Source organism: Seriola lalandi, unplaced genomic scaffold, assembly GCF_002814215.2.
Source record: "Seriola lalandi dorsalis isolate HSWRI2012SDOR001 ecotype SW California unplaced genomic scaffold, Sedor1 jcf7180002054606, whole genome shotgun sequence".
Lineage (NCBI taxonomy): Eukaryota > Metazoa > Chordata > Actinopteri > Carangiformes > Carangidae > Seriola > Seriola lalandi.
Window position 1 is genome coordinate 2,472,955 of NW_019525159.1, and position 27,807 is coordinate 2,500,761.

A 27,807-nucleotide genomic window follows, 5' to 3' on the forward strand; every position below is an offset into this window, starting at 1 on the left:
ATTTTTGACCTAACCATAGAGGTTAAAGTGGAATTTAGCAGGTGGGGGAAAACTAAGATTTGTGCACTCTGTCTGGCTCGAGCAATAGTCTGGAAATTCTCACCAGAAGCACATGTGGAGCTGAAAACATGCAACCACTGTATGCAAACATAGGAACTGATGTATATATATTCCTTCATAATGGACAAAATAGCAGTGAAACAGCAGTGAACATGGCAAAACATGCTGAATTAAAAACAATTCGTATATACAGTATATTTACAATTAGACAAAAGCAACAAGTATGAAGTTTGTGAAGTTTATTCGGATTAAGATGTATAAAAGACAGTTGACAGAACCCTTCAAATTAAGATGTATATCAACAATCAGTAAAGACAATTTTAATGTTGCAGGTAAGCATTCTTTATGTTAGTAAATAAAAAAAATATGCAAAAACATGTATAAATCAAAGTGCCTAACCAATTTTATTTTGAAATACAGTATAATCTATGGTAAAGAATATAATTTCTAGTGTTCATTCTTTGGTTAAAATTTGCTATCACATTTCACACAATAGTAGATTGATTAATAATAAATGTTGTTATACATGTACATATAATACACCAATACACCAAAGCATTATTAGTACAAAGGATAGATATATATATATATGTGTGTGTGTTATAGTGCACATTTCTGGTTACTAGTACATCTTAAGCAGAAATTTGGGTTAAACAGTAAGCTTTTTTTTTTTTTTTTTCACAATTTTTCTATTATTTGTTATAGATCACACTTGCTAGGCCATTTTGCCTAAATTCTTTTGTTTATTTCTTATAATACATCTGAGGTATAAAGCTGTTTGCTTTAGGCTTGACTGTGTAAGTTTGCTATAGGGTTACAGCCGCTACTCATTTGGCAAAAATAAATGACTCATATAAGTATGTTAAGTGCTGCACTAGGAAACTAGAGATGACAATTGACTGATACATCATCGAGACATGAGAAAGAGTGGCCTGCTTTATCTAAGGAACAGATCTGCTTAGGTCAAACAGGCTAAAGCCATGGAATTTAAATTGTGTTTGAAATCCTTTGTTTCATTGAAAGGAGACACGTCACTATTTGCTTTGCTCTGATGTAAGGAAGAATTCCTGGTAACATTTGTACTGTTTGACAGAGGTTAAGTTTAACATGATGCAAAGCGAAGTCTGGGCTATTGTGTGTATATATATATATATATATATATATATAAACATATACTTATTAAAGATTTTTTTTTTTTTTTTAAGATTTAGTAATAAGATATAAGATTTCATTCAAATGCCAAGAGTCACATTAGGATCACAGTACACAAATGATTGGAGACCTCTTATATCATGAAAGATCATAACTATTCGACTCAGCAGCTCTTAATGTTACTAGAACCCATAGGTCTTACTGTTTTAAGCACTTCTTCTTAAAGCCTGCTGACAGCTCTATATCAAAATACTAACAGATGTATGTATTAATGTATAGTGTGTACACGATATTTTGTAATATGGTCACATATATAATATAATATAATATAATAGATTATAAAACATATTATTATCAAAATATTTTCATTTATATATATTATAATTATTAATCATTTAGTTTAATTTCATTGTTTAATTTTTATTTTTTGTTATGTGCATCTTCCACAGTGCACTTTATAAGCCGGTGAGGTCTACAATGGCTTTAATGAAGATTGTGTCATCTCTCAGATAGGGGCTCTTGCCAGCCAGTTTAGCCAGTGGACAGAACAGCGGGCAGCCACTGGCGATGTTCATCTCACTGATTGGCCGTTGGAAGGAGGTGGAGGTGACATCAGGGCGGAAAGCATCGATAATGTGCTCCCTGTTGTTCTGATCCAAAAGCATTAGAGTCACCTGGGGAAAGAGGAGGAGAAGGACTTTATTAATCTGTGCCATTTGTTCCAGTGATTATGGATCAAAATGAGTGGAAAGTTACACTTTCTCCTACCTTCTGACTGAATGGCCATTTGAGCAGAGCGTCATACTTGCCCCTCATGACAACAAAGAACAGTGAAAGGTGTGTTCCTCGACCGGTTCCATCACCGTTCAAATACAGCCTCAGACACATTTTGTAGCCATATTTGCTGGAGTAAAATGCTGTGAGAAGGAAGAAAAGGAAGAATCCAGAATGTAATCAGAGCCTTAAAAAACTATGTCATATTAGAATAGGAGTGACATGAACACTCCCTAACACTCCCTAAAGGACAAAGAGGGTGTAGATCAGTGGAATTCCCCTTGTCTAAAAGCCAAGAGTTAAGGTCATGCAAACAATGTGAACTTAACACAATCAAATTCAAAAATAATCTTGAAGCTCCGACATAAAATATGCCACATGTAAAGTAGACCTTTGAAATGGATGCCCGGTGGTGTCGGGTTATTTTCTTTCATCTTACCAGGTGAGAACATTGCAGGTGTTCGACCAGCCACAGCATCCTGTCTGCGGCGAGAGAATTCAGTAATCTTCCAGACAAATATTCCATCGTAAGTGCAGAACTGGAGTTCTTGGAGCAGCTGTTCGGTCTCAGACAGCTGCAAGTCTCTCATAGTCAGCGTTCTCTCTAGCTGTCGTACTTTGTTGGACAGATTTTCAATCTTTTCTTGGTCTAAACGATGTTGATGTGAGAAAGCCTCCAATGTTACTGAACTGCGCTCCACTTCCCGATTCAGGACACACACGATGTTTTCTAAAGCGTTCACCTGTTGAGAGACAGCAACAAATTTGTCATTCCTCATTCAATACCCATGAACAACAGAGGTTAACAAATAGCATTAATTCCATTAATTCCAGACTCACCTTTTTTTCCAGATCCACAGACTGTGCAGAGGCTGCAGCTCCGGCGCCCATAACGTCTCCCTCCTCAGGAGCCCTGTACAGGCTCAGACCAGAGTCCTCCTGCCACTCCCCGGGACCAGGAGCCTCTGTACGTGCCCGAGCCACTGACATCACCATGGGCAGCAGCAGACGCAAGTGCTCCATGGTGCTGCTGTGCTCATGGTCACTGAGCTTCCCGTTCTCTATCTGAGAAACACAACGAAGCTTATTTAGCTGCTACAAAGTCGCAACTTGGGAAACTGGTCAAAAATTGTTTTTGTTATTTAGAAGATGGAATATTTATTATTTATTATATGTAGATACTTATTTTTATTCATTCATTTTTTGGGTAAACATTGGTAAATTTTTAATGAAATATCAACCGATTGTTATGTGTTTACATTAAAAACTAATCTGTTTAAGATTTCCAGAAAGTCTGGCTTCAAAGCTCTGTGACATTAAATATTTAGGACTAAACATCCTCATGTATTATTTCATTATCAGAGTTTAAAATTGTGTGGGTGTGTTTTGACAGTGCACTTGCAATATCACAGTGACATCGCATTTTTCAAATTGAGTCCCACCTATTTCAAACCACAACAGCCCAGACAGAAATCTTACCATAGACTATGTTGTTGTGTTTGTTTATTTCTCAGTTGTGAAACATATGAACACAAATGCGTGACAATTGCAACAGCAATTTCTTGGTATTTTATACATATACGCTGCTACTGATACATTTATGATTAGATAAATTGTTCGATAATACCAGCCAGTTGGCGTCCACTGCAAAGCTGTTTTACCACCGTCTTAAGTGAATTATTTTGGTGCAGACTGTAAGAGGAAATATGCTTATTGCTTTCTTTTTGAGAGTTAGACCAGAGGATCAATACACTTTCATATCTGTATGTGAATACAGCCAATGCGTGAGGGCATTTAGCTTAATTTTGCAAAAAGACTGGAAGCAGAAGGAAACATCTCTAAAGCTCACGAATCAACTCGTTATATCTTATCTTTTCTGCATTAATTGATTAGTAATTTAGTCTATATCATGGTTTAAATTAATTGTGAAAAATTGCAATTTACTATTTCTCAAATAAACTTTTTTTTTTTCAAAATTTCTTAAAATTTTGAATTATTCCTTTAATATATAAAAAAAAGGCATCTTACAACACTGTATTTATGTGAACACCTAATAGGTTTAAATAAAAGAAAAATAACACAATGAAAGCATTATATTTGAGTCGATTACCACACATACCACAGATTTGCAGCCCACTTCACTGAATGGACAGGCGCTCTTTGACCTGGGACAGGTTCTGCTGTGATCATTGAACTGAAAGGTAGAATGGACAACGGAAATGTTAGTGGACCAGCTCCAAACAATACATCAACTCAAACTGAAAGTCATGCACAGGATTCTTAGTCTGAAAGAAAACTAAGCGGCCATAAAGGGAATTCTGAGGCACCATTTTCCAAACCTTTAATTAGAAAGGAGACTTTAAATGTTCAGGTGATCAGTATGTGGAACTCACAGGTATGCAGTCGGCTTTCCTGGGATTTTATCTAGCTTAATGGCACATTTGTTGTAACTTGGGTACTTTGTCTATTGCTTGTGTTTCATATAATTCCATGTCTTTCCACTGTGCCTGTATATAAGGCCCAGGTGTTCAGCGTTTGTTTAGGCTATAAATGTTGTAATTTGATAGTCTGTTTATAATTTTATTTTATTACAGAGTGAAAACATTTAATAGCATTTGTTCAGAGAGGAAATTGTCAAGCATTACCACACCAAATGCCTCATATACAAATTTATATGGAAAGTTAAAGGGTAATTTGGGTAATTTCTCTGACCTTTTCTCTTGGGATCTTCTTCTTGCCACACTCCTTGCAATGTAAGGGAAACTTCAGGCAGATTTCATCGTGGGCCTAAAATACACCATGAAAGGGGATGTTATTTTGTGTCCATTCCTGGAAACACAACAGGCAGCTGCTTTACTCTAGATAATCTCTATCTCTCACCTTGATGTCTTTAAAGTTGAAGGTCATTTTGCAGTATTTGCAGTTGAGCGTTCTTGCCTCACATTCTCTCTCATTATGTCGATCCTTCTCTGTACGAAGGATCAAGGTTTGGCAGGCGTCGCACTGTATCCGCTCAAACTCACAGCGACCTTCATGCTGAGCCTATACATCGGACAGATCTATTGTTACCACCACATAACTAAAGTTTGTGTTTCTCATGCAGCCCAGATGTGCCTATTTATTACCTTTCAATAATATTATCAAAGAATGACAGTTGAACGTTATGGTGTTCCAAGTCATTTGTGTGATATAATTTGATGGCATGGTAGAACCTGCTAATCTTTTGTCAGTCCTTAATGAAGATTACACACAAACTGACACACCCTCATATATAAGCAGGTCTGGTTGCAGTGGAAAACAAGCTGTTTCTTTTTTTCGCAACCATTTATTATCTCCGGTGCATAAAGGAAGGTCAACGGTAACAACACAGTACATTCATTTAATTATGTGTGCTATTCAGTAATTATGATTCCTTAATTGTGTGCCTGCAATGCAATAGCATTGAAGGTATATATTATTATTATTATTATTATTATTACGTTCTTTTCCTGTAACCCAATTAGAAATATTCCAGGACTTAGTATTTCATTATTTGTACTATATGATTGTTAAAACACAAGTAATATACTAAAGAAGACAGGGAAAAAAAGAGATCGTTTTTAAACACTTGACCTTAAAATACACGAAAAGAGAAAGCAAAAGACAAAACTAGGAAGTCATTGGAAGATGAGGAAATAAAAGAACCAAAGAAACAGAAGCATAGAAATAAAAAGTAGAAGTACAGCAATAAATTAGGGGGTGAAAAAGGGTGTTTTTGATTTAAGCTAAAATAATTTTGGTAATGTTATTTTTAAAAATGCCGCACAATATTCTTTTTGAAAAATACCGGGAAACAAAAGGGGTGGAGCTCGACTGTGAGGTGGAGTCTGTTAACCGAGGAAGTAGTTGCTTTCATAATGACTACCATCAGCACTCTGAAGCCACAGAACAAGAGCCACAGGTAGGTTAGCCTGTTTTTCGCTTTGACTGCTCACTTTCAGACATGCTACACTGACAAACCTTTAACCGAATCACCATACTAAATATGATTAATCTCGAACAGCGTTTCAGTTAGATCCCTCTCCTCACTAAGCCACTCAGAAACCACGTTTAGTCTATTTTTCCAGCTTCGTGAGATCTAGTTTTGGGTGTGTATGGCTAACTAACAGTGACTAAGACAGCCACACACAAATATTCATACAAACATGGGTGTATCACACAACAGCAGTTATTTCTCCAGCACTGCAAACTACAGCACACTTTCATGCCATGGTCAAAGACAGCAAGCACATGTGTCATAAATAAAGAATAGTAAGGTTCATCGGCAAGCTAACAGAGCCACATTTGCAAAGCATGCAAAATAATTTCCAGTGTCAGACTAGTGTTTTATTTTAAAAACATTTCCTTCCATCACCTTATTGTAACGTTTCCTATCTAGAATCTCATTCAGAGACGCTCATAGGGTATGGTTAATTAAAACCACAAACAAACAATAACCACTATAAACATCCTGTACACTGAATTAGCACCAGGATGCCACCTCTTAAACAAACACACTGACAAGCTCACCAAACACTGAAATATCTACAGCAGACACAAAACTGCAGACGGATGACACATGCAAACCAGAACACAACCAGCTAATGTGGTTATGATGGGGCTTTCCTGTATTTGCACAAACCCTAGTCTGTCTGAAGTATATGGTTTTAATGCCTGTTTCTGTTCTGGGTTTTACAGCCAGTATAAATCCAGCTCTTTCATTATCACGTTATGGTCAGCTAACTGAAACGCCATCAGCAGTCAAATAGGGTCAGGCAGGTTGATGGTTAAGCTGCCTGTCATATCCTGGTACTTTCCAACTGAGCTGTTGTTGATAAGTAAGCTAGAGACGACAGGGACTTTCCAGCCTGCATGTTAGTTTCACTTCCTGTTCTCTGCAGCAATAGCCGCAGTGCATGCAATAGAGACACGTTGTTCAACCATGATGTGAACTAAGGCCTCAAGGGGAATAAACACATTACCCAGGAACGTACAAAATGTGACAGAACAGAAAGATTAAAAAGTACTAACAGGACTGGTTTGGGTGTGGTAAAGGAGTAAACTGACTCTTGTACAAGGTTTAATATGGGCCAGGTAGAGATAAACACTCAAATAGAAACCATTCACATTTCCAAAAAGTAGAACATTATACTTTACCTCATACTCTTTTATTGAGCCTGTCCAATCGCAGCCCTGGTTCAAACACCTGGCTGGCAGACTTGCAATTTCTCGACCTGCTGCATTGTCTGGAAATGCCTAGTAAAAGAGAAAAGAACAAAGAGTTCAGTGAATCATAAAGCCAAGAGCAAACAGACAGTGGGTTGCATTGTGTGTGGTTGTGGTGTAGGAAATCCCCATCAGACTGCCCATCAAATAACAGTCTGATTTTCCTTTAAACCATAGTGGGAGTGAGGGAAGGGAAACTGATTACAAGGAAAATGTCTCATGAAAGAACAATGTTGGTTGAAAACTGAAAATTTCATATCTTACCTCATTACTATTCAGAATGGAAATAGGCTCCTCATATATTTCCTCTTGGCGGCAGGCTTCACAAGGCTTTGGGCCAGAGCTAACAAACAAAACAGGTTTGTGACTTTATAGTGAAAATCAGCTGATTGGCACTAACAGTCAGCAACAATTTCTTGCTGATCCATGACTGGAACAACTGCTGACCAAAATGGATCACAGCTCAAGTAGATTAATTAATGCAAGAGCAGCGACAGAAGCCCGTAGAGCTATACAAATGCAGTAATTTGCTTGATAAGGTGTCGGATATTCATGAGAAAAATGTATTAGCTATTGAAGAGTTGAGGCTTGAGGACAAATAAATGACTATTACTCACACACACAAACACACAAATAAAACCCAAACAAAAAGCACATGTGAAATTATCATTATAGCCAAATTAATTCACATAAAGGGTCATGTGAAATCACCTTTCAAAACATCAATTTCAGCTAGCAATGCACACCCAAAATGACACATGCACAGCTTATTTTTAGACTTTTTAGAAAAATTTCACAAATGCTTTTTGCTGAAGTGTGAATGTTGGAAGATTAGCAAAATGAGACGCTGGTACCTTTTTTTTTTTTTTTTTTTTTTTTTTTTTTTTTAAAGTTTTGTTTAATATATTACGTTTTATATGGTTTTTATGTTTAGCTATAATTATCAATTTTCAGTGAAGTTCAACAATTTTTTTTCACCTTATGTCTAATGATACTGTCAAAGTATCATTACACGTAAAGTGACAAACCAATGTATTCTTAATAAATTCAAAATGCATGAGTCCATTAATGAACAAACAGTGAGTCAGCGATAGGAAAAAACAATGGAGACCTTGAGAATGAGTCAGCATCCTAAGCCAGATCCTTGTGATCAGTGATATCAGTATTAGAGTCCAGTCATGTGAGGGATGAGGCTGCACAAAGTAACTGATCTTGGGTGCAAACAAATCCCCAGAGGCGAGCAGAGGTAAGAACACAGGATGTGCTGAAGCATGTCCAGTAAGAAGGTAAGCATTAGGGTGTGGAGGGGGTTTGCATTTCACACGGTTGTAGGTGGTCTGACGACCTCCAGTCTACCTGGTGAGTTGCTTGAAGCAGTGTACACAGAAGCGGTGGCCGCACTGAGCCTGGACAGGCCTCCTCAGGACCTGGAGACACTGCTGACATTTGTATTTATTCTCCATGGGCACTGACAGCACACTGAGGGGGATCCCTGGTAAAGAGCTGGGACAGTCCAACGAGATTCGGGCCATTCTTCTCCATCAATCTGGTGCTATATCCTATGAATGAATAACACACGTCAACAGCTGTCAACAGCCAAACAATAACATGTGCAACAGAAACAGACAGCACATTAACCACAATGTTTTGTGTTTTCCCTGATTATACCAGTAAATACTTAATGAACACTTCCAACGGGTAGTAATGCACCAGTAAATTACATAACTGGTGAATAATTACTGGTATGGTAGAATTATACCTGTTGGATGTGTCAGCACACGGGGAATTCAGCAGATATACTGAATATGAGCAGCCCCTTTAAACTGATCATTATACGTGAAAATATGAGGCTGATTCATCATTGTGAAAGACCATCTTAAAAATGTGAGGTTTAGCAGCTATAGCCTCAAACACGTTTTATATGTCACAGCCAAATGAGGTAGGCATGTTAAAATAATGTAGAATAGAAAAGAATAGAATAGAATGCCTTTATTGTCATTTCACAATAGTACAACGAAATTTGGATTTTCTAGGCAGTGTGGATCACTCTCTAAAGAGCTTTTCCTCTCAACTCCATATGCAATGGTCATAATGCAAAAAATTTAAATAACAAATTATTTTGCGTGAAATTCAAAACGGTGTACAACCCTTGAGGCTACAGTGGAACCTGTGTGCCACTAAATTTCGCTGTGACATAATGCGAGGAATACATTTTTGTTCTATAAAGTTATTGGCCAAACTGTAATCACAGCTTCATCTTTGGCCAATTTAATGTAAGCATTTCTTTGCTGTGAAAGACATGCTAACACGCACACAATGATGAAATGGCTCGCCTTATCTGCAAAGTCTATGCGAAGTCACACGTAAATTCTTTTGGGGTATCTCGCATCATGAAGTCTTACGGGGAAAGCTATCTATGGGAGAGATACTGATCTGCCTGAGAACAGATATGCTGGACAGATTTATCTGATAAGTTTCTCTGGAATGTGAATGTGACATGACTCACTGACCCTACAAGAGCTTCGCCAATATACGTGTTAATTTCGCAGAAAAAGGAAGAGGTTGTCATCAAATAGTGTGACCTTACTTAACACTTACTGCATTTCAACATTTTTCAGACATATTTTCTGTTCTGTAAACTGATGCACACTTCCAAAGTTTCACCATAGAGAAAAGGTTGAACATTGTTGGTCAAAATCGGATGTTAATTTGGCTAAGAGTCGAAAGCCTAGTCCGAACAACAGACAACTCTAAAACTCCCAAATAAATAAACTACTGATACAACAGATCATCATGGCTGCCCCCTGTTCCAATTCAGGAGATGCAGGTCAAAACATAAAGTTGTGGGTTATAGCACCATCATGTGTTCAGCCTGTCTGTGCGGGTTTTTTTTTTTCTTCGGGTAATGACAGACATTTTAAAAACGTTCAATCTTCCAAACATTGCTCTAGAACAAAGGTATCAAACTATGTGACATCAAATGTCATTGTTTTATCTACATGCTCCATTTGCACGCACTGAAGTTTGAAATAGGTTTACCACGTGGTATTTGGTACTCAAAAGTTGGAATTTATTATTGAGTACCGAGGCTAATAATCGTGCTTTTGCTACCATCTAGTGGGTATTATATGCTCTGCCCACTCATATAACATAATCCACAATGGCTCAAAGTTGTTTCTTTGTATAATAACTGTGCTTACATGAAGCAAAATTTAAAATGCAACAATATGAAGCCACCATGTTTATGATTTTAATATCCCTCCATTTAGTGCCATTTAGTGGAACTATCATGAATTACACTGCAGCAAAGTGAAGGCAGTGAGCAGTCACTAATAAATAACAGGTGTACCACCAGGTAATTTGTGCAGTTTAAATAAGGTTCCGAGACCCTGCAGGTTTTTCTTCGATTTAAACGAGGTAGTGCCAAGGGCTCTAGAGGAAGAAAAGCATTGTTATACTGACCTTCATGGGCAGAAAGTGACTGAAAGTTGCATGAATGGTGCAAAAATTCTGCGGACCATACCAGCCAGCATAAAAGTCAAAGCAAAGTAAAAAGTGGTGACAACTTTCCACCGCAGTCAGTTTTCTTCACTGATTAAATCTTGCTTGGCTGGTGATGCTGTTTACTCCTACTTAGCTTTAGCTTTATCTTTTCATCAATGGCTATAACAAAAACAAATGGGGAAGCAAGAGTGCGTCATCTCATTAGCTGTATATTTCCTACTCACAAACAATGCCAGTAATGCTCATTTGATTAAGCTGGAAGTATTGTTACCATACTGGGAATGATTTTAAGCTGTTTATAGATCGAATAATGAGTACAACAATGTATGCTGGGAATTCTGCTAATATGTTGATAATGATTCTTTAGAAACTTTAATGACTTGAAGTCAGAAAAAGTCATTTTAGTCTCAAAATAAAAACTGAAATTTTTAAGTTAAGTTTATAACGAATCATTACTTGATTTCACAAAATCTTTGTATGCTGTATTACAGTGTAGGGACTGAAACAAAATTTCTGCAGTGGTGTCGGTAAAATGCAATATCATAGTCATCGTGATAATTGTCCAAAAAAAAAATTTTGTATAAGAAATCTGCAAACACTTTTACACCTTCACAAAAAGTACTTTCTTTTGTGAGGGTGTCTGCTATATGAATATTTACTCTGTTAGAAAATGCATGATTTATTATTGAACAATAACTTTTTGGGGGAAAAAAAGTTTTTTTCACCATAAACCAGCAGATGTCATCATATACCAACATATTCCCACATACCCACCAAACTTTTCTGTTTCACATCGTAAACTATACTTATGCAACAAGCAGTTCATGTGCGTAGTTATTTGATTGCAGTTTTACGTGTCCGGACATGAGAGTATAACCTTTGAAATACTTCTAGCAGGAGGCCAAAGGTTGCATCATAATTTGTAGTTTATATGATTTGAACTGCGCTGTACAAAGGACAGTGTCTGCACCTATTCATTTGCTTCAGTCAAATCATGTTTGAAAAAAGAACAATTCACCCATAAATTAAAATTCAGTCTCACTGAAAATGCCAGACTTTTGCAGAGCAGCAAGACTACCTGTTTACACTAGCAGAGTTAAACACCATATTTTGGTTACAAACAATGCGCAAACTAACTGGGGAAAATCAATGGAAATGTTGTGCCTCTTTGAAAAGACAGCCCAACAAACTTTAAACAGTTTGGGATAAGGCTGAGAAAGGCTTACTCATTGTGCTTTTGCTGGTCATGAATTTGATTAACTTTTTTGTTGACGTGGCATACAAGTAGGAAATATCCAAATCCTATTTTTGTTCAAATAGGAAATCTCCTGAAACTTGTGTGTTGGGAAGTGAGATAAAGAAAATATATGTGAACTAGGAACATTAAAAGGTTACTGTGCACCATGAATGATTTCACTAGCATTCTGAAACCAAAACACAGCAGCCAACTTTTACATCACACTGACATACTGATCTTACAGAAGAAGTTGTAATGAAAATCTCATGTTCAAAAGACAAATAGCAAGAGAACTTAACAAACGCTTATCATGAGACATAGACATGAGTCAAGTGAACATATGACCAGTCATGCATCAACTAGTCATCATAATTGTAACCATTCAAGCTACAAACAGTATAATGTTTCTTTTCATTATAATGTTTTTTTCATGTTTTTAATGAACATTACTTATTTTTAGTATATCAATATTACTTTAAATGAACATTTTCCACATTTTAAATTTCAGTCCCACTACATGGGAAGTGAAACAGCAACACTGGTTCATTTACATTGAATTTTCTAGGCTAATGGTTAGAAATTATTCAGTTGTCTTGTTCCTCTCTAGATTACTTATCAGTTTCAAGAAGAACACCGGCCAAGGTGGGAAATGTTTAACATTTCACATCTAAGAAAAGCCCATGGCTTCTTTGCTTTGGAAACTCTTTTCCAGGTATAATCATCTGACTATGTATCTGACAGATGAATATATTCAAATTTCATGATGACTAGTTGTTAACTACTATGATTCAGTTCACAAGTTTCGTTTGTTCAAACCCGTCCAACTTGTTCATAAAGAACATGGTTAACAAGTCAAATCATCCATAATGATTAACTCTGCTGTGAGAAATGAGCTAAGCCCTCATTAGTAACACAATACACCCAAGCTGTTGTTTAGTTTGTATCCATAGAAACATTGAGAGGGTGGCAACAACAAATGCAGTGAAAATAAGCATTAAATCAGGCAATCTCATGTAGAAAACATATTATCTTAGCCATACAACACCAATCCACTTTCCTGAAAAAACTAATAAACAGACCAGAACCTTTAAAACAAGAACTGAAGTGACATGGAAACAAGCAAACCATACAGTAAGCACAACCAGCCAAACTCTGAAAACTGAGCTGTCATAAACAACCTAAACAGAAAATACTAGCTTTATTGCTGTCTGAACTGTATCCACACTGTCATCTGGACTGTAAGCTACAGTTGTGAAAAGTTTACAATTCCGTTTCTGAAAGAAATACCACCAATAACTGCTTTTCAAAACAATGCCCTGAAAAAATAAAGTGCTATCAAGCTATCCCTTCAGTCTGCCTAGCCATTTCTTTTGGTGTCTCAAAAAGATGTCCCCGACTTCTAGTTCGACTACTGTGTGAAAACACCCTCCTGCTCCCTGCCCTGCCTGTTCCCTGTATGTTCGCTCTGTCACTCCGCCATGTTCTTGCTCAATATTCGTCTTTTACTCATGCCAAGGGTCTCTAGACTATCTGCGGCAGTGTCGTGAATCCAAACCTGAGTCTTTACTCACCGAGCTCCCAAACAGTGCCTGTTCGTTTTATAATAGTCCACCACCTCAACGTAGTATATGTAGTGTCCTCCCTAACACGTGAGCATCTAAGGGTATAAAAGCCTCGTCGGTCTGACTCAGAACTCTGACAGCATCTTAGTCGTTAACTTGTGTCTGCTTGGAACTGAATAACTTCTTCATTTGTCATATTTACTTCTTTTAGCGTCTATATTATTGGTTCAAAGGGAGCAATGACGTAACATTACAACGTATTTAACTTACACTTTATTTACTTATGTGTAAGAGTAGCAACGTAACTTTTATGCAGCTAGGTTAATGCTAAGTTAGGCAGTGCTTGACTGTAGTTACAGTCAAGTTATGGGTTTAGCAAGTTTAATTACCCAGTCAGCTAACTGCTAACCTATTTATTTGAAAAGAAAAAACATCGCCTCAGCTAACTAACCTTGCCGTCTGGATTGCGCCTCTGTCGACAGAAAGAAAACGAAACTGTCTGTCCGTTACGGCATGAGAAGGGCAACTCAACCTTTGGTGAGCTGTTTACAATTTTTGCTGCATGCGCTTACTTCGTAAAGGCAAGGCAGCTGGGAAGAACGGAGTCACTTTGTCTTGCAACTAAACATAACTTTCAGAAAAAACTAGCCAACCCCGCCCCTATATCAGTGCTGCCCCGGAGTCGAAAAGTAGTACACCGTTCCAAAGCGCATGCGCAGTAGCGATCACAATGTGGCCGTGGATTCGTAAGCCTTTGCGATGGTTAAGTCAGCGACAATGCGTTTTGATCTCCAAAGGTACGAGTTTCCATATGTTTAGTCTGCGTTATTTGACAAAAACAATAATATACAATTTTTTATGAACCAAGATGTCTTGGCTGTTCGAATTTAAAAGTAACCAGTTTCAAACCTAGCTGCTAGCATAACATACTAGAGAAAGCTTGAACTGGCTCCACGGCACACTCTTCAGCTATGTTATTACTTAGCTCAGAGCACTGTGTTGAAATGAGTTAGTGTTATATTATTTTGTATGAATGAACGTATCTGGGTGTGTAAATAATAACTAAGGAGAATTACAAATTAACTAATTAATTTCAAATTTTTGCGATAAAATACCATATACAGGTGTCAGCCCGAATACCATACACACGTTAAGTGTTAATATTCATTGTGACTTATTTCTGTAAAACATAAGCATACACATTTTTATCCTACAGCCTATATCATCAGATAGTTTTAATGTTGTTATGCATTATGACACTGTCTCGGTCCAGGAGCGTAAATCTCTCTAATGTTGCGCCACCTGTGCCTCAGCAGTGCATGTCCAGCAGCTGCACAGTAGCAGCAGTGAATTTACAGACACCTGCTATAATGGGTTGTATCCCGGACACATCCCCACCACCCCCATCCAGAGAGCCCTGTTGGCCGTTGGGTCAGGTGTGGCTGCACTGCGGGACCCCTACAGACATGGTGAGACACTCACATCACTAGCATGAGGTCTGGGCTTCATTCTCTGTTATTGTTTGTCTTTCTTTTTCCCCCAACATCCCTTCCTTCCTTTTTACAAAAAAATGCCATCCCATGGGGCAACTCTGGCTAAGGACCTTTGTTGCTTGTCACACCCCACCCCCCAACAATTTTCTGCAATCCCTGTCTGTATTACTATCAAATTAAGGAAAAAATAACTTTAAAAGGAAAAAAAGCCTCCTAAAGGACAGAAAAGTATGGCAGTAAAGCACAGTCACAGATAATGTATAGTCACTATGTATGCATGTGGACACAGCTCTGCTGATGGTGTTGCTACAGAAAAGTTGCAGTCAAGTCAAAATTATGAAGGTCATCATCACTTTAATTAAAGGCGGTAAGACTTATTTAAACTAATTCAAGTTTTATTTCAAGATCCACTTTGCCAACAAGGTTATGTTTTCACCTGTGCCTGTCAGCAAAATCGCGCAAAAAGTACAAAACCGATTTGCACCAAAGGCATGGAGCATTGGCCAGGCAAGAACCCATTAAGATTTGATTAGGATCCAGCAATTTTTTAATCACTTTCAACATTGAGCGACAGGGCATTTTCCCATATTTTTTTTTTTAATTTCTCAGGACGTATGGATCTTGATGTAAAAAAATCAGACATATTTATGGTGAGATCTATGATTTTGGTCAATTTGGTGCAGATCCAGATCCAAATTTGGTGGAAGAGGATGCTGACTCTTTATTACACAAAAGAGTTGTACTTTTTATTAATAGAAAGTAACAGTCCACATGGCACCAGCAACATTCAAAAATGCTTACATCAGTATTTTATTCAACATGCAACCACTAAAATTACAACAATTACAGTCGAGGTCATGACATGCCAATGAGTGTCTCAGACCACTTCCCTTTTCCTTTTATTATTCAATTATAAGAGCTTGACAGATTTGTTGGATTGTTTCGCAGAGGTATGCGCTCTACTGAGCGCCAGACTAGTTCTTTTTCTCTCTTTCTTCTTTTCCATTCTTAGTATAAGGAGTTTGCTGATGAAGTGCCACAAAATGTGGCTGAAAGTACTGAAAAAGTCAAGTATGTGAACTTGTGTTGAGAATTTTTAGCCAAGCTGCTATTTCCAAAGTCAAGAATGAACCCTTCAAGCTAAGTTCACCAAACTGCTGTACAACTTTTTGAGACTTCAACAAGCCATCATGACTAAATTAGGTGTCAGGAAAATGAAAGTTTTCATTACAGATATTGTGTTTTAAGATGTGCTCTAAATTAAGAACAACACACAGGACATGTAGGAATGAAAAGAAAGTGTGCCACATCTTTGGCATGTTGCTGGAAAGAAAGTTTGTAACCCTGGCATGCCTCCAACAGTTACTGGAACTTGAAAGAATGTTTCATCAGCTTCATCATCAAGTGATACCAACAGGGACTGTACTAAAAGTTTTTTTCTCATGTTCTGATTTTATTCTCTCGAGACCACTGTCACTCTTGGAAACAGAAATGAGAATAAATACAAAATGGGGCCATACTATATTTCAGTTACCCTGAAACTCTCATGGAGGAAGAGAGCACTACCACCTGTCATCTGACATTTAGCTTGGAGGCCACAGGTGTCTTCAAAGGCCTATTCCTGACTCCTAGTGCATAGTATAGAGTTGATCTCATAAAATGCTGGATTATTTGATTATAATCCATTTTTCATTAGACCCTGTCTGCCTGTTAAACACCCAGGTCATTCAAGCTCCACGCCCCCCTGTTTCTAATGCAGGCTTCCTGATAAACATTTGTGGTCTCCAAATCTGAACTAAGATAACTCTGATGACATCACCACACTTGACATTTTCAGACTATTTCTCACACTTAAAAAAAAGACTCCTCCAGATACGCAGATGACATGATGACATTTACCAGCTGTTTCTCAGGCTGTGTGGTACTCTCCATAATGAGTAAACTGATGTGACTCATGTAAAAAATAGTCGAGTGCCCCTTAAGATCAAGCATGTGGCTAAATTTAGGCTATATCACAAGCTCTACTTTCAAACAAACTGCACAAGTTTGAGAATCTTTAAGACGATATGTCATTTGAGGAAATCAATTATTTAGCTAAAGGTTTGGCAGCAACAAAATGTCACATCTTGGAAAATCTCTCTATTGTACATTTAATTCTCTGGGACTCTCTGTTCACTTTACAGACATGGTTGCAGTGCTCGGAGAGACGACAGGGCACCTAGCGATGATAAATCTCAGGGACAGGATGAGAAATGACCCTGAAGGCTACACTATCCTAACGTGAGGCATTGTATCCCTATTTGGTAACATTCTGATTTAAACACTTTTAAATAGCATTTTCATTGAATTATGATTTTCTGATTTTTGTTTTGCTTGGATATTGACTGGTGATTGCAGAGAGAGGCCCAGGATCCGGCTGTCTACACTTGATCTGAGCAAGATGGCCTCACTGCCCGACGGCTCTTTTGGGAGAGAATACCTCCGTTTTCTGGAGGACAATGTGAGTATTCGCTGATGTGTCGTGAAACTCCCCACAAATAAAATGTGATACTTTCACATTTCACGATACAGATTTCATCAGATTAAATACCCAGATCTTTCACTGTTAACATTACTCTTTCATATTCACTTTCGTATTGACTTGCCTTTTCTCTCAGCACGTGACGCCTGACTCAAGGGCAGATGTGAAGTTTGTGGATAATGAGGAGCTAGCTTACGTCATGCAGAGATACAGAGAGGTCCATGATTTGTTACACACCTTACTGGGTATGCCCACCAACATGCTGGGTAAGTCAGGCTTTGTGTAACCAAAAAAACTACCCCGAATGTATTTCAAACTGTTACCACCCGGCTCACAGGGGAAAGGGAAGCAACACAAAACCCAGTTGTTAATAGGTATGAGGTTGTTTATTGTAACATAAAATGTAAAAATAATGGTTTACATGGACAAAACAAACCAAGGAACGGGGCCGGTGGGTGCTGTTCAAAGCAGAAACAGAATATAACAAAAGGAGGACTCTCTAGGGGCTAATCATTAATATTATTTAACTAATTCAAAGTAAAAGGAAAAACAAGGCTGGCTACCAAAGCTAACTAAAAAACCAAAACACAACAGGAACAGCACCCCTGCACCTAGTGTATATAACAAACGTAATGTCTATCGGTGGAGGAATCAGCAGAATCAGTCTATTAGTAAAATCTAAACCTGACCCCACTTCCAGGTGTTAAGATTACCACGAGTACACAACACACACACAACAAGCTACTAATAGCTGCTATCTTGGCTTTTCACACAAGACAAACTTCCAACAAAGAGGCCGAGCTTCCACCAACAGTCAGCCGCCCGGACTGACAGGCTGGCAGGAGTTTTATAGCGCTTGGCTCCTGATTGGGCGGCTGGGATTGGCCAGCTGCAAACAGGCCGCACCAATCAGGAACCCAGTTGAGCTGAAGGCGGAGCTGCAAGGAGCCTGGAGACCGCACCAATCAGGAGAAAGAGGGTGGAGCATCTGGGTAGACTGTGCAGGCAGCTTGGCAGACAGGGGAAAATTAGGCACAACAAAAGTGGACAGAGCGGTGGCCGTAACACAAACCATCGTGGTTCTGCAGAAATTTGGCATCTACAGTCAGATTGTGTTGTTTATAGGAACTACCAATCCAAGCTAAGCAATTTTGATCTTCTATAATGTCTTACTGATAAAATGGCTAAGGCTCAGCAACAATTATTGTGCACATGGCAGACAAAACCTTGCCAGTCCCTTCAGATCTCCTGCTTTCAAAAGGCCTTTCTTTCACAATGTTGAGTGAATTAACATTTTTGAAGATGAAATACGAGTGAATTGAGTCACCGTTATAATGAATTTGCTAAAAGAGAAAAAAGACTTTCGCAGTAGTGTTTCACAACAGGGGTTGGTTTTGACACACTGCACTGTTGACTGATTTCTTGCTCTTTCTTTTACTTTCCTCTTAAATAATTGGCACATTGGTGTTGTTCTCCATCTCTGCCTGATGCTTTCAGGTGAAGTGGCAGTAAAATGGTTCGAAGCTGCTCAGACGGGGCTTCCCATGTGTGCTCTTGGAGCTGCGTTGGGCCCACTTCGGCTAAATGCAAGGTACAATATCTGTTTGTTTCCAACAGTGTGGAATATAGCGTAGATTTGGACCACCAAGGTGTTGAGTAGACCAAGTAGCAGTATGATCAGAGGTGGAGTTAATTACAGGTTTTGGGGTGTGGGGGAAATACAGTTTAAAAACAAGGATAACAGCGCACGTTTCCAGACAGTGTCAGACATTCATTCATTCACTATTCATTCATACTGTTGCATTCTGTTGTTCACACGAAAAGTGACAGAAATAGGTGAATAAAGGAAGGAAATAAAGAGAGTTAAAGAGAAAAGTTCAATCCCTGTTCCCTGTCCCACTTACGCACAGCTGGCCAGGTGTGAATGGAAGGGGGTTTCCAAAACTATTCAACCATTTGATAAGTATTTCTGTTGAAGGATGCTGGTAGCTTTACTGTCCAGATGTCATAACACACATTAAAGGAGGTCTGGTAGACTCATTGTGTTCACACGCAAGTTTGCCCTACAGTCACAGCAAACAATAGAGCTCAAAGCTTTGGTGTAGGGATGTAACTAATATTTGTTTTCAAAGCCAACTAACTTTCCATTTATTTTCTCACATAGTTGATTAAAAAAAATTCCCAAAGGCCAAACTGACATTTTCCATTGTCTTTTTTTGTCTGAGCAAGTCAAACAAAATCCAAAATTATTTACAGTGTATTCAGAAAGTGTACATACAGAAGAACAACCAATTCTAAGTCTCATGTTTGGTCTCCTCCAAACACGACATGTAGAACTGAGAACTTCAGTCTGGCCACTCTGCCATAAAGCCCAGATCGATGGAGTGTTGCAGTGATGGCAGCGTCTGTCTTTCCTGCCATGGCAGCTCTCCATTTTACACAGACATCAATCTGGCACTGTGACTTCCTCCGCTGCCAACGTAAAGGCTGAACAACAGTGCCCCATTATGATGAACAAATGCCTATAAACGGTGTCTTTACCTGCAAATCATTTATCCTTCCTCATTCCACAACTGTGAACTTCCCTGTTTTCAGGGAAGTGGGCTGTAGCATGTTTAAATAAAATATAAAATGGATGAATTGTGGCAAGTTTCCTCTTCACTGTTGCATCATGTTCAAATTTTCCGCTCTTGTTTCATCATCTTTCAGCCGTTTACAGTCACTGTTCACATCTTTGGGGCCCTGGGCTCTGCAGAATGGGCGGCGGGCCCGCTGTGTCCTCAGCATCTTCTACGAGAGGCGATGGGAGCAGAACCTCGAAGACCTCCGACAAGAGCTCAACATCGAACCACCTCCTGTCATACTCAGTGCGTCCAACAAGAGGAGCACCTGAGAAAGATCAAATCGTTCAGGAATCATCAGACAAAAGACTTTTAATTGTGGAGGAACCATAAATATTTCAAGTGTGACAGTGGAATTTTTGATATTAACTACTGGGGAAATTGGGAAATTTCCCACTTGGCACACTTTGGCTTGTTCCTTGTGTGTGAAAGCGGATGTGTTTATGTTTTAAGGCTAAAAATCTTCTAATTTCATACAGTTGTAAATTATTGAGAAATAGTATAATGTGCACATGCAGCTGTACAAACACTAATAGGTGGGAAAGGAGCAGATGCATCCGCTTCTGTTATCATTAGACTCACTGTGTTATCATATACTCTACTGTGAATAAATTGTGCCTCTCCCTTTTACAATAATGAGGTCTACAAATCGTGTACATGTACACAACAGGAGTTTATGATGAACACATTCAGTGTCAAAAAAAGCAACATTTCAGTTTTCTTAGAGTGAAAAACAAAAGTTTTAAAAAAGCTATGAGGATGTGTTTTATGCCAAATAAAGGAGTAAAATCCTGTTGGAATACATTTTAAATATATACAGTAGCCTTGAAGCGTATAACCATTAGATGGCTGCAACCAGACCCTCCCACATATATAATATATGAATCCAAAAAGTATGGCATCGTTATCAGAGGGAGCTAGTTACATATTCATTAAGGCTCCAAAACCCAACCTTACAAAACTATGGAGCTCTATCATGGCTTTATTGACGCAAAGTTTATTACCCAATGGTACTCTGCGCTCCTGTCTAACTCTCACTTTGACATGCACACACTGCACACCATCCTTTGCCAGAGTTAATATTGCACCTGTATTTTCACCTATGTTATTACACCCTGGAGCGGACAATTAGTAGTAACATTTCTAGTCATTTCTTTGATGGGTTTGTGTCTCTTGCATGAGTTTCACTTTGGTGATGATTTGATCCTCAAGCGCTTTAAAGATGTATATGACAGGATCATACAACAGGATTATGCAAAGAGTGTCCTGTTGGGACATGTGCAACCAAGCCTAACCCATACTAGATTCAAATCTGAATCACACAGTAGGTTTCTAAATAGACTGTTGAAATAACAGTCAGAATAAATGGGCTATTACAGTGTTACACCCCATCTGATTGCAAAGCCCACTGTGCATTGCTACACTTCTTGAAGTCTTGATTAAACATGCCCATCCCAAAGCTGTAGTTCACTTTATTGTTTTAAAATGCTGATTTACAAAGAAGGCAGGGGTTATAAAGGGGATGCAGTGTACTTTATGGTTAATGGCTACAAACAATATGTTATTTGCATATAAAATAACACTGATCATGAGCCGGTGAAGCCACTACTGCATAGTTTTTAATTTCCCCTCAGTTTTGCCTCACCCCCTACTACCCTCTTCTCACGTGTTTAATCTGGTATGAGAGGAACAAAGTCACTTGAATTTGTGCCTAAATTAAATAGAAGTATATCCAGCCTCTGTCTCCCACTGATATCAAATATAAATGTCATTTTGTTATTTAAAATCACACACACATTCATTCAGCAGGTACCACACATGTGCTCAGTTTAAGGGTTTGCTGAGTTTTTCTCATATTGTAGTCAGAACCCTTAACTTTCAATTGGTCCTGGAGTTACATTTTCGCTCATTTACTTCACTGATCCATCATGATGCATCTTCAAGAGCAGCACTGTTCAAAGCTTCATTTGACATTGCTGCCCTCTAGTGGGTTTATGCATAAACTACTGAGAAATAGCAGCGGTGTAGAAATCTGTTTCTCCCCCAAAATTTATATTATGACCTCATTTCCTAAATTGGCTCTTTGTCAAATATGGACTCAAAATGCTGTTCACACTCATTTACATCTGGAAGCTCCCTAGTTGTTGCCCACTGGAGCAGTTGGGCGTAAAAGTTGCCCCAAATATAAAAATTAGAAGAAATTGAAATGACAGTTACAGTTTTGTGTTTTTGTATTATTGCAGGGAAAAATTACAAAATAATTGTGCTTTTGAAATAAAACAGTCAACTCATAATAATTGTTTTACTGAGTATTTGCCACATAAGATTTACAATAGTCCTGGATCAACCAGTGTAATTAATACTTTCTATAACAATTCTTGGAGAAGCTTCATCACACAGATCAAACTAATCATACAAACAATCATATTAAAAACAAACACAAACTTCATAAAAAAAACAATCATTGTCAGTCAAAATAGCACAACTACTGTATAATATGCTCAACAGATAAAGAATTTTAAATCATTAAAAACAGTAAAAAAAAAAGAACCAGCTACCACAGTAAATAGAATAAATAGAAACTGATTCTGTGTCTGGAGTTTTCATTATTGTACAGATGGACGATGTTTAACTGCTGGTCATATTTGCATTAGAGAAAGTCTCTCCCTTTAATTTCTTCACATGTTTAAGGTAATTTAGCTTTTGGCAGTGTGGACTGCCTGTCAGTGCAGTATGGTGATACTGCGGTCAGTCACAGCACACGCCGGCAGCAGCGGGGCACTAAAGTGTTGCGTGACAGAGTACAGCACGGCACCAGAGTCCGGCTCGTAAAACAGCAGCGTCTGACTCGGCCAGTCCAGCAGCAGGCCGATCTTCTTGGGTGTCCTCACCACCTGCAGAGGCACCTTCTTCCCTGCATGGACAAAGGAGTAGTCCCTATCATAGTGAGACAACACCCAGGACTGAGTGTTGTAGCCCAGCCGCGCCTCGTTGCCTGAGCCTTTGCGTTCCAGAGAGGCATAGCAGACCCCGACCTTAAAGGCACCGCTCTGGCCTACATCCACCACCCAGCTGTGGGTGCCGGAGGACATAGACAGTGAACCCAGCGCGTTGGGCCAACAGTCGAATCGTGCTGGGTCGTAGGGAGGGGACTTGCGGACTTTTTTGTAGAGGAAGGTCAAAGTGCAGAAGTCGTCAGACAGGGACAGCAGAGGACTCAAAGTGCGCTCGTCAAACTTTAAATAAGGCGATCCATAGGCTGTGGGCAGAAGGACCAAGATGGAGAGGATGTCACAAACTGCTGCATTACTATAGGCAGACATCATATCTGGCATTTTGAAAATTCTTTACCGTAATGAAATGCTCTGAGTACTGTAGACCTGATCATGCTTGTCCTTCATCCAGATTTCAATGAGAGACCCTTGATTTTTGTGCCACCCTCTTTCAAATCTTCTATGGTGTAATTTCTCTCAATTTTCTCCAATGTTTAGATCAGTTTTAAAATCAGCTCCCTTCATTTTTTAAAACAGAACCACGAAGACATCCAAGCCCTACTCTGTAGTATCACTACTGCTGCTTCCAACTGTAAAGCAAAAATACATCAGGACAAAATGTAGACTCTCCAAATACATGTGTGTTATGTGCAATTTACAGTATTTCCAGAGATACTGCAAATTACAACAAGTCAACAACTGTCAACGACAGTACTGAAGGCAAGGTATCTGCACATGTGTCTCCAATGCAAGCACCAGTATATGTGTGATGATGAAATTAAAATTCAAAGAGGATCAAAGAGGTTGAAATAAAGCAAAATGATGCAGTTACTCCTTTTTTTTTTTTTAAATTACTATTACTTTTCTTATCACAAACCCAAAAAGCGATCAGAATGTACAAAATAAGCACTCCTCCTCACTCCCTGCTTTTGGTTTGAAAATCTCCCATTTTCTGGATTTTCATCACTTCACCAGTGCATGTAATAACCTTTTATGCTCCCGCTGGATCTGTCGTGTTTGCATCAAGCTCCAGGATGATTTCCAGTTGAATAAAAATCTACTAACCGTTTGGCCCGAGCAGCACTGCAGTGGCCCACAGACCTCTCAGCAGCTTGCTGTCACTGCAGCCCGGGTTCAGGTTGAGCTGCTCCGTATCACAGGGCTCCCCGACCCCCTCTGCCTCCTCCACCCTGACACAAACACACACAAACAGAGAGAAGAGATATTACTCCTCTGGTATCTCCTGAGCAAGGAAAAATATATATATATATAATATTCACAAGCATGTCATGTGAGAATAGATTACCTTTCAGCTATGTCCTGAACACTAGTCTGAAAGATGAGACAGGAAACAACCAATTACTCTCCTGGGTAGTAAGATAGCACAGTAATTTATGACCATTATGAAGACACTGATATTTGAGCACAACTTCCTCTATTCTTCAGAAAAATCTTCACATAATGATTCCCAGTCATCACTGAACCTCTCTCCCCTCCTGCCACAACTGCCCCCGGTTCTCTCACCACCAGCTGTGCATCTGGAGTGTGCGTCAGCGTGTGCACCAGACGCGAGCGTGTTTGCGACAGACTCGCCAAAGCCTGGCTCCAGTGGGCTCTCTGGGTGAGGAGACACTGCTCCACCCGCTCCTCCTCTCTGTGCACCTCCTCCAAGAGACGCTGCTCCTCCTCCTCCAGGGCTTCACGCGCCGCGCTGACCTGAGCCAGCACCGTCTCCCTCGCCCTGCTCGCCGCTGCCTACAGCGAGAGACAGGGGAGAAGAAGATATAGTACAGTCGAGAGACATTACAGACCTTTATCCTGTGAACCCTTAGTACAAAGCAGCTCGTATGACCATGTACTTAGCTTTGCATTAGCATCTCAAACAAGGGGGATTTTTACTTGACTGTTTCATTTGAAAAGATAAACCCCTTAGATTGTGTGGATTTTGAATTTAATTGTACAATCAAGAATTACTGCATAATTATCACTATAGTCAACAGTTTAAAATCACCAAAACACTTTCTGAATTTATGAGAATCCACGTGAGTCCAATTTGTGTAGAGCAGAACAAGTGAATAACTTTCTTCCCTCTAGGAAATAACGCACAATGGCTCTTAAAGTCAGAGTTCCTAGTTGGAGAGGGAATCGTATTTTCTAAAGCTACAGTTCCCCATACGAGTTGTGTGGCCCACAAATGATTCAGGCCTCCCTTAAATCAAACTTTCAGGTACAAGTTGGTCAAACAGTGTCCCTGCCCAAGGTTCTGTTGCTCGTAAGCAGCCAAACAAACACTTGGCAAATTCACAGTAAGTTAAAAAGATTCACTCACAAGGCTTTTGACCAACAAAATCGTTTCCACCATGTCGAGTAAGTTTGTTTTATATTGAGACATATTGGCTTTGGTGACTTGATATCATCTGTTTTCTTTCTACAATGTTCCTGACGTTTACCCAAGGTCTGGTTTTCTCTGTTACTTGTAAAACTGCACATGCAGGACCTGTATCTGTGACCACTGTGGACCCATTATGTCAAGAGAGGTTAATAAATATGGGTGCAGGGAATGAGGAGCTTTTCTGCAACCTTTGCTTTGTTGCCTGGTGGTGAGAAAATGACTGAATCAGCTAACAGAAACTTAACGCCAAGGTAAGAGAACAAATTCTATTTTCATCTTACTCAACCATTTACAACTATGAAATACCTCATTATAGGAAATTTGTTCTAAGATAATTTATGTCACAATAATTATATGTCATTATGATTGTTAGGGAGTAAGTGAATTGAGAAAAAGACACAGCCATACCATCCACCTAATATTCAGAAGAATTTAGACTTAAGCAGCATGCTCAGTATATTGATATTTTATGCTGCACCAAGTATTCACACATTGAATCACATAAAGAAATATGAAGGTATTCCAATGCTGAAATGATTAGTCCAATAACCGATGAATCGATTAAGTTATTTATTATGCAAAAATGCCAAGAATTCACTGGTTCCAGCTATTTAAGTGTATCAATGTAAATTGAATATCTTTGTATTTTGGAACAGTTGGTCAGACAAAAAAAACTCATTTGAAGACAACACCTTGAATAATCAAAAGAAGCAGTCAGAAGATTGATTGATAATGAAAATAATCCTTAGTTGTAGCCTTAATGCAAAGAGACTTATTATAGGGGAGAGTATCCCCACACGCAAACCCCACATGTCCGCAAAGCACATGTGACTTTTTCATGAAGACGAGCCAACCAATGTCAAAACACTGAACTCGTGGCACAGTGTGGGCACCACTGAGCAATGTGTAACATTATTAAGTTTGGAACTGTGTCTATGTGATTATTAAGTGTGTGGCTGAGTGGGTGGGGAACAGAGGTTTTTCTCACCTGAAGCTTTTGCTCCTTGGTCGTCAGCGTCTGGTCGATAAACCTTTCAAGCCTCAGCGCCTTCAGTTGCATTTTCTCACACACATCCACCAGTTGGTTCTGGTGAAAACACACACATACCAACACCCCCACACACACACGCACACACACACACACACACACACACACACACACACACACACACTGCAGTTTTTGATTTGAACAAACATATCACAACACCTGAACATCACCAGCTGGAGACACAACAAGAAAATCCTGTCTTTTTAAATTCCATGCAGAGGAATCATAGAGGAAAACCATATGTAAAAAGTGACACACCCAAGACACAATGATCAAGTACACACTTATTACAATCAGTCAAATAATATGAACACTGTTTCTGCATGCTATCAGTCAGTCCTCGTGGCTTCATACCTGCTGCTGTCCTTGACACATGACTGGCTGAAAACATTTTCTCATGTTTAGCATGAAAAATCTCCCATAAAAGAAATAGCCAATCTCTTCTCAAGGAAGCTAGATTATTTAAACGGTGAAATACATGATAAAATCAATAATAATAGTAAATTATGAGGCTTATGAGCTAGTTAGAAACTAACCCCACTAACATAAAGTGAAAGTAACCTTCCTGGGCTATTTTTAACACTACAGGTGCCCTCAGTAAACAAAACAAATATAGGCCTACCAAATATACCCAATAATGTGCCACAGCAAAATCAATGGGCTACAATGTCAAAGAGAAATAACTTTATGATTACACATACAGTAGCCTGTACGAGCTGCTCGACACACTTACCCTGACTGTGGTAACTCTGGTGGCCAGAGGGGTCACAGTGTGTCCGTGGCAGGAGCCCACGATGGCGCAGTGAGAGCAGATGAGTTTCTGCTCGGTGGCACAGAACCAGTCCAGCTCAGACTCGTGCTCCACACAGAGTTCACATTCACCGGAAAAGATCCCGGACTCGGTGTCAGAGATGGTCGCAGCCGGTGAGGCCGCTCCGCCACCGCCGCCGCCACCGTCACAGGACTCCCCCCCCACCTCCATCTTCACACCGCCGCTCAATACCGAGAAAATAGGCTGCTCACAATCCATCCCCTTGCTTTTCAAAGTCTCCCCTTGTTCACTCGATGTAGGTGAGCATATTAACTCGCACGTTACGAGCTCCTTCGACATGGCACATTAAAACAACAGGTGCACCGGCTGGGAAGGAGTCGCACCTATAGCCTACAGCGCAGCGCTGTAACACAGGTGTAACAGGTGAGCGGAAC

At 39.2% G+C, this 27,807-nt stretch overlaps 3 protein-coding genes across 7 annotated transcripts; 1 reads left to right on the forward strand and 2 right to left on the reverse strand.

Moving 5' to 3' along the window:
* Positions 1-284: 284 nt before the first annotated feature.
* Positions 285-14,123, reverse strand: traf2b (Tnf receptor-associated factor 2b). 3 transcript variants are annotated; one of them, XM_023419671.2, is made up of 11 exons: positions 13,985-14,123; positions 8,587-8,789; positions 7,495-7,573; positions 7,162-7,260; positions 4,867-5,028; positions 4,699-4,773; positions 4,106-4,180; positions 2,827-3,051; positions 2,426-2,729; positions 1,981-2,129; positions 285-1,886 (listed from the first exon to the last, which is right to left on the reverse strand). In XM_023419671.2, exons 2-11 carry the CDS (start codon positions 8,760-8,762, stop codon positions 1,668-1,670), a joined length of 1,563 nt encoding a protein of 520 aa, XP_023275439.1. In that variant the 5' UTR covers positions 8,763-8,789; positions 13,985-14,123; the 3' UTR covers positions 285-1,667. The 3 variants fall into 3 exon arrangements, with proteins under 3 accessions (XP_023275439.1, XP_023275438.1, XP_023275440.1); XM_023419670.2 differs by having other exon boundaries at positions 13,543-14,068; XM_023419672.2 differs by lacking the exon at positions 13,985-14,123 and adding an exon at positions 10,693-11,146.
* Positions 14,124-14,198: 75 nt separating this feature from the next.
* Positions 14,199-20,968, forward strand: coq4 (coenzyme Q4 homolog (S. cerevisiae)). Of its 3 annotated transcripts, none has more exons than XM_023419676.2 (7): positions 14,199-14,330; positions 14,850-15,002; positions 17,210-17,306; positions 17,424-17,526; positions 17,684-17,813; positions 19,045-19,138; positions 20,257-20,968. In XM_023419676.2, exons 1-7 carry the CDS (start codon positions 14,264-14,266, stop codon positions 20,438-20,440), a joined length of 828 nt encoding a protein of 275 aa, XP_023275444.1. In that variant the 5' UTR covers positions 14,199-14,263; the 3' UTR covers positions 20,441-20,968. The 3 variants fall into 3 exon arrangements, with proteins under 3 accessions (XP_023275444.1, XP_023275443.1, XP_087033601.1); XM_023419675.2 differs by having other exon boundaries at positions 14,236-14,330; positions 14,847-15,002; XM_087177475.1 differs by lacking the exon at positions 20,257-20,968 and adding an exon at positions 19,882-20,183 and having other exon boundaries at positions 14,236-14,330; positions 14,847-15,002.
* A 1,488-nt stretch (positions 20,969-22,456) lies between these two features.
* bspry (B-box and SPRY domain containing) lies at positions 22,457-27,798 on the reverse strand. Its single transcript, XM_023419674.2, has 6 exons — positions 27,335-27,798; positions 26,542-26,640; positions 24,686-24,916; positions 24,468-24,493; positions 24,227-24,351; positions 22,457-23,427 (listed from the first exon to the last, which is right to left on the reverse strand). Exons 1-6 carry the CDS (start codon positions 27,710-27,712, stop codon positions 22,892-22,894), a joined length of 1,395 nt encoding a protein of 464 aa, XP_023275442.1. The 5' UTR covers positions 27,713-27,798; the 3' UTR covers positions 22,457-22,891.
* Between the last annotated feature and the right edge of the window lie 9 nt (positions 27,799-27,807).

Bases quoted from the DNA above. Each gene is read 5' to 3' on its own strand.
- traf2b (XM_023419671.2), bottom strand. From the start codon at position 8,762: ATGGCCCGAATCTCGTTGGACTGTCCCAGCTCTTTACCAGGGATCCCC. The intron at 4,181-4,698 runs GTCAGAGAAATT...TCTACCTTTCAG, and splicing joins AGAAGATCCCAAGAGAAAAG to TTCAATGATCACAGCAGAAC. The intron at 2,130-2,425 runs GTAAGATGAAAG...TCCTTCTCACAG, and splicing joins ACCTGCAATGTTCTCACCTG to CATTTTACTCCAGCAAATAT.
- coq4 (XM_023419675.2), top strand. From the start codon at position 14,264: ATGTGGCCGTGGATTCGTAAGCCTTTGCGATGGTTAAGTCAGCGACAA. The intron at 14,331-14,846 runs GTACGAGTTTCC...CCTGTGCCTCAG, and splicing joins ATGCGTTTTGATCTCCAAAG to CAGTGCATGTCCAGCAGCTG. The intron at 19,139-20,256 runs GTACAATATCTG...ATCATCTTTCAG, and splicing joins CCACTTCGGCTAAATGCAAG to CCGTTTACAGTCACTGTTCA.
- bspry (XM_023419674.2), bottom strand. From the start codon at position 27,712: ATGTCGAAGGAGCTCGTAACGTGCGAGTTAATATGCTCACCTACATCG. The intron at 24,494-24,685 runs GTGAGAGAACCG...CTCATCTTTCAG, and splicing joins CTCCAGATGCACAGCTGGTG to ACTAGTGTTCAGGACATAGC. The intron at 24,352-24,467 runs GTAATCTATTCT...TGTTTGTGTCAG, and splicing joins GTTCAGGACATAGCTGAAAG to GGTGGAGGAGGCAGAGGGGG.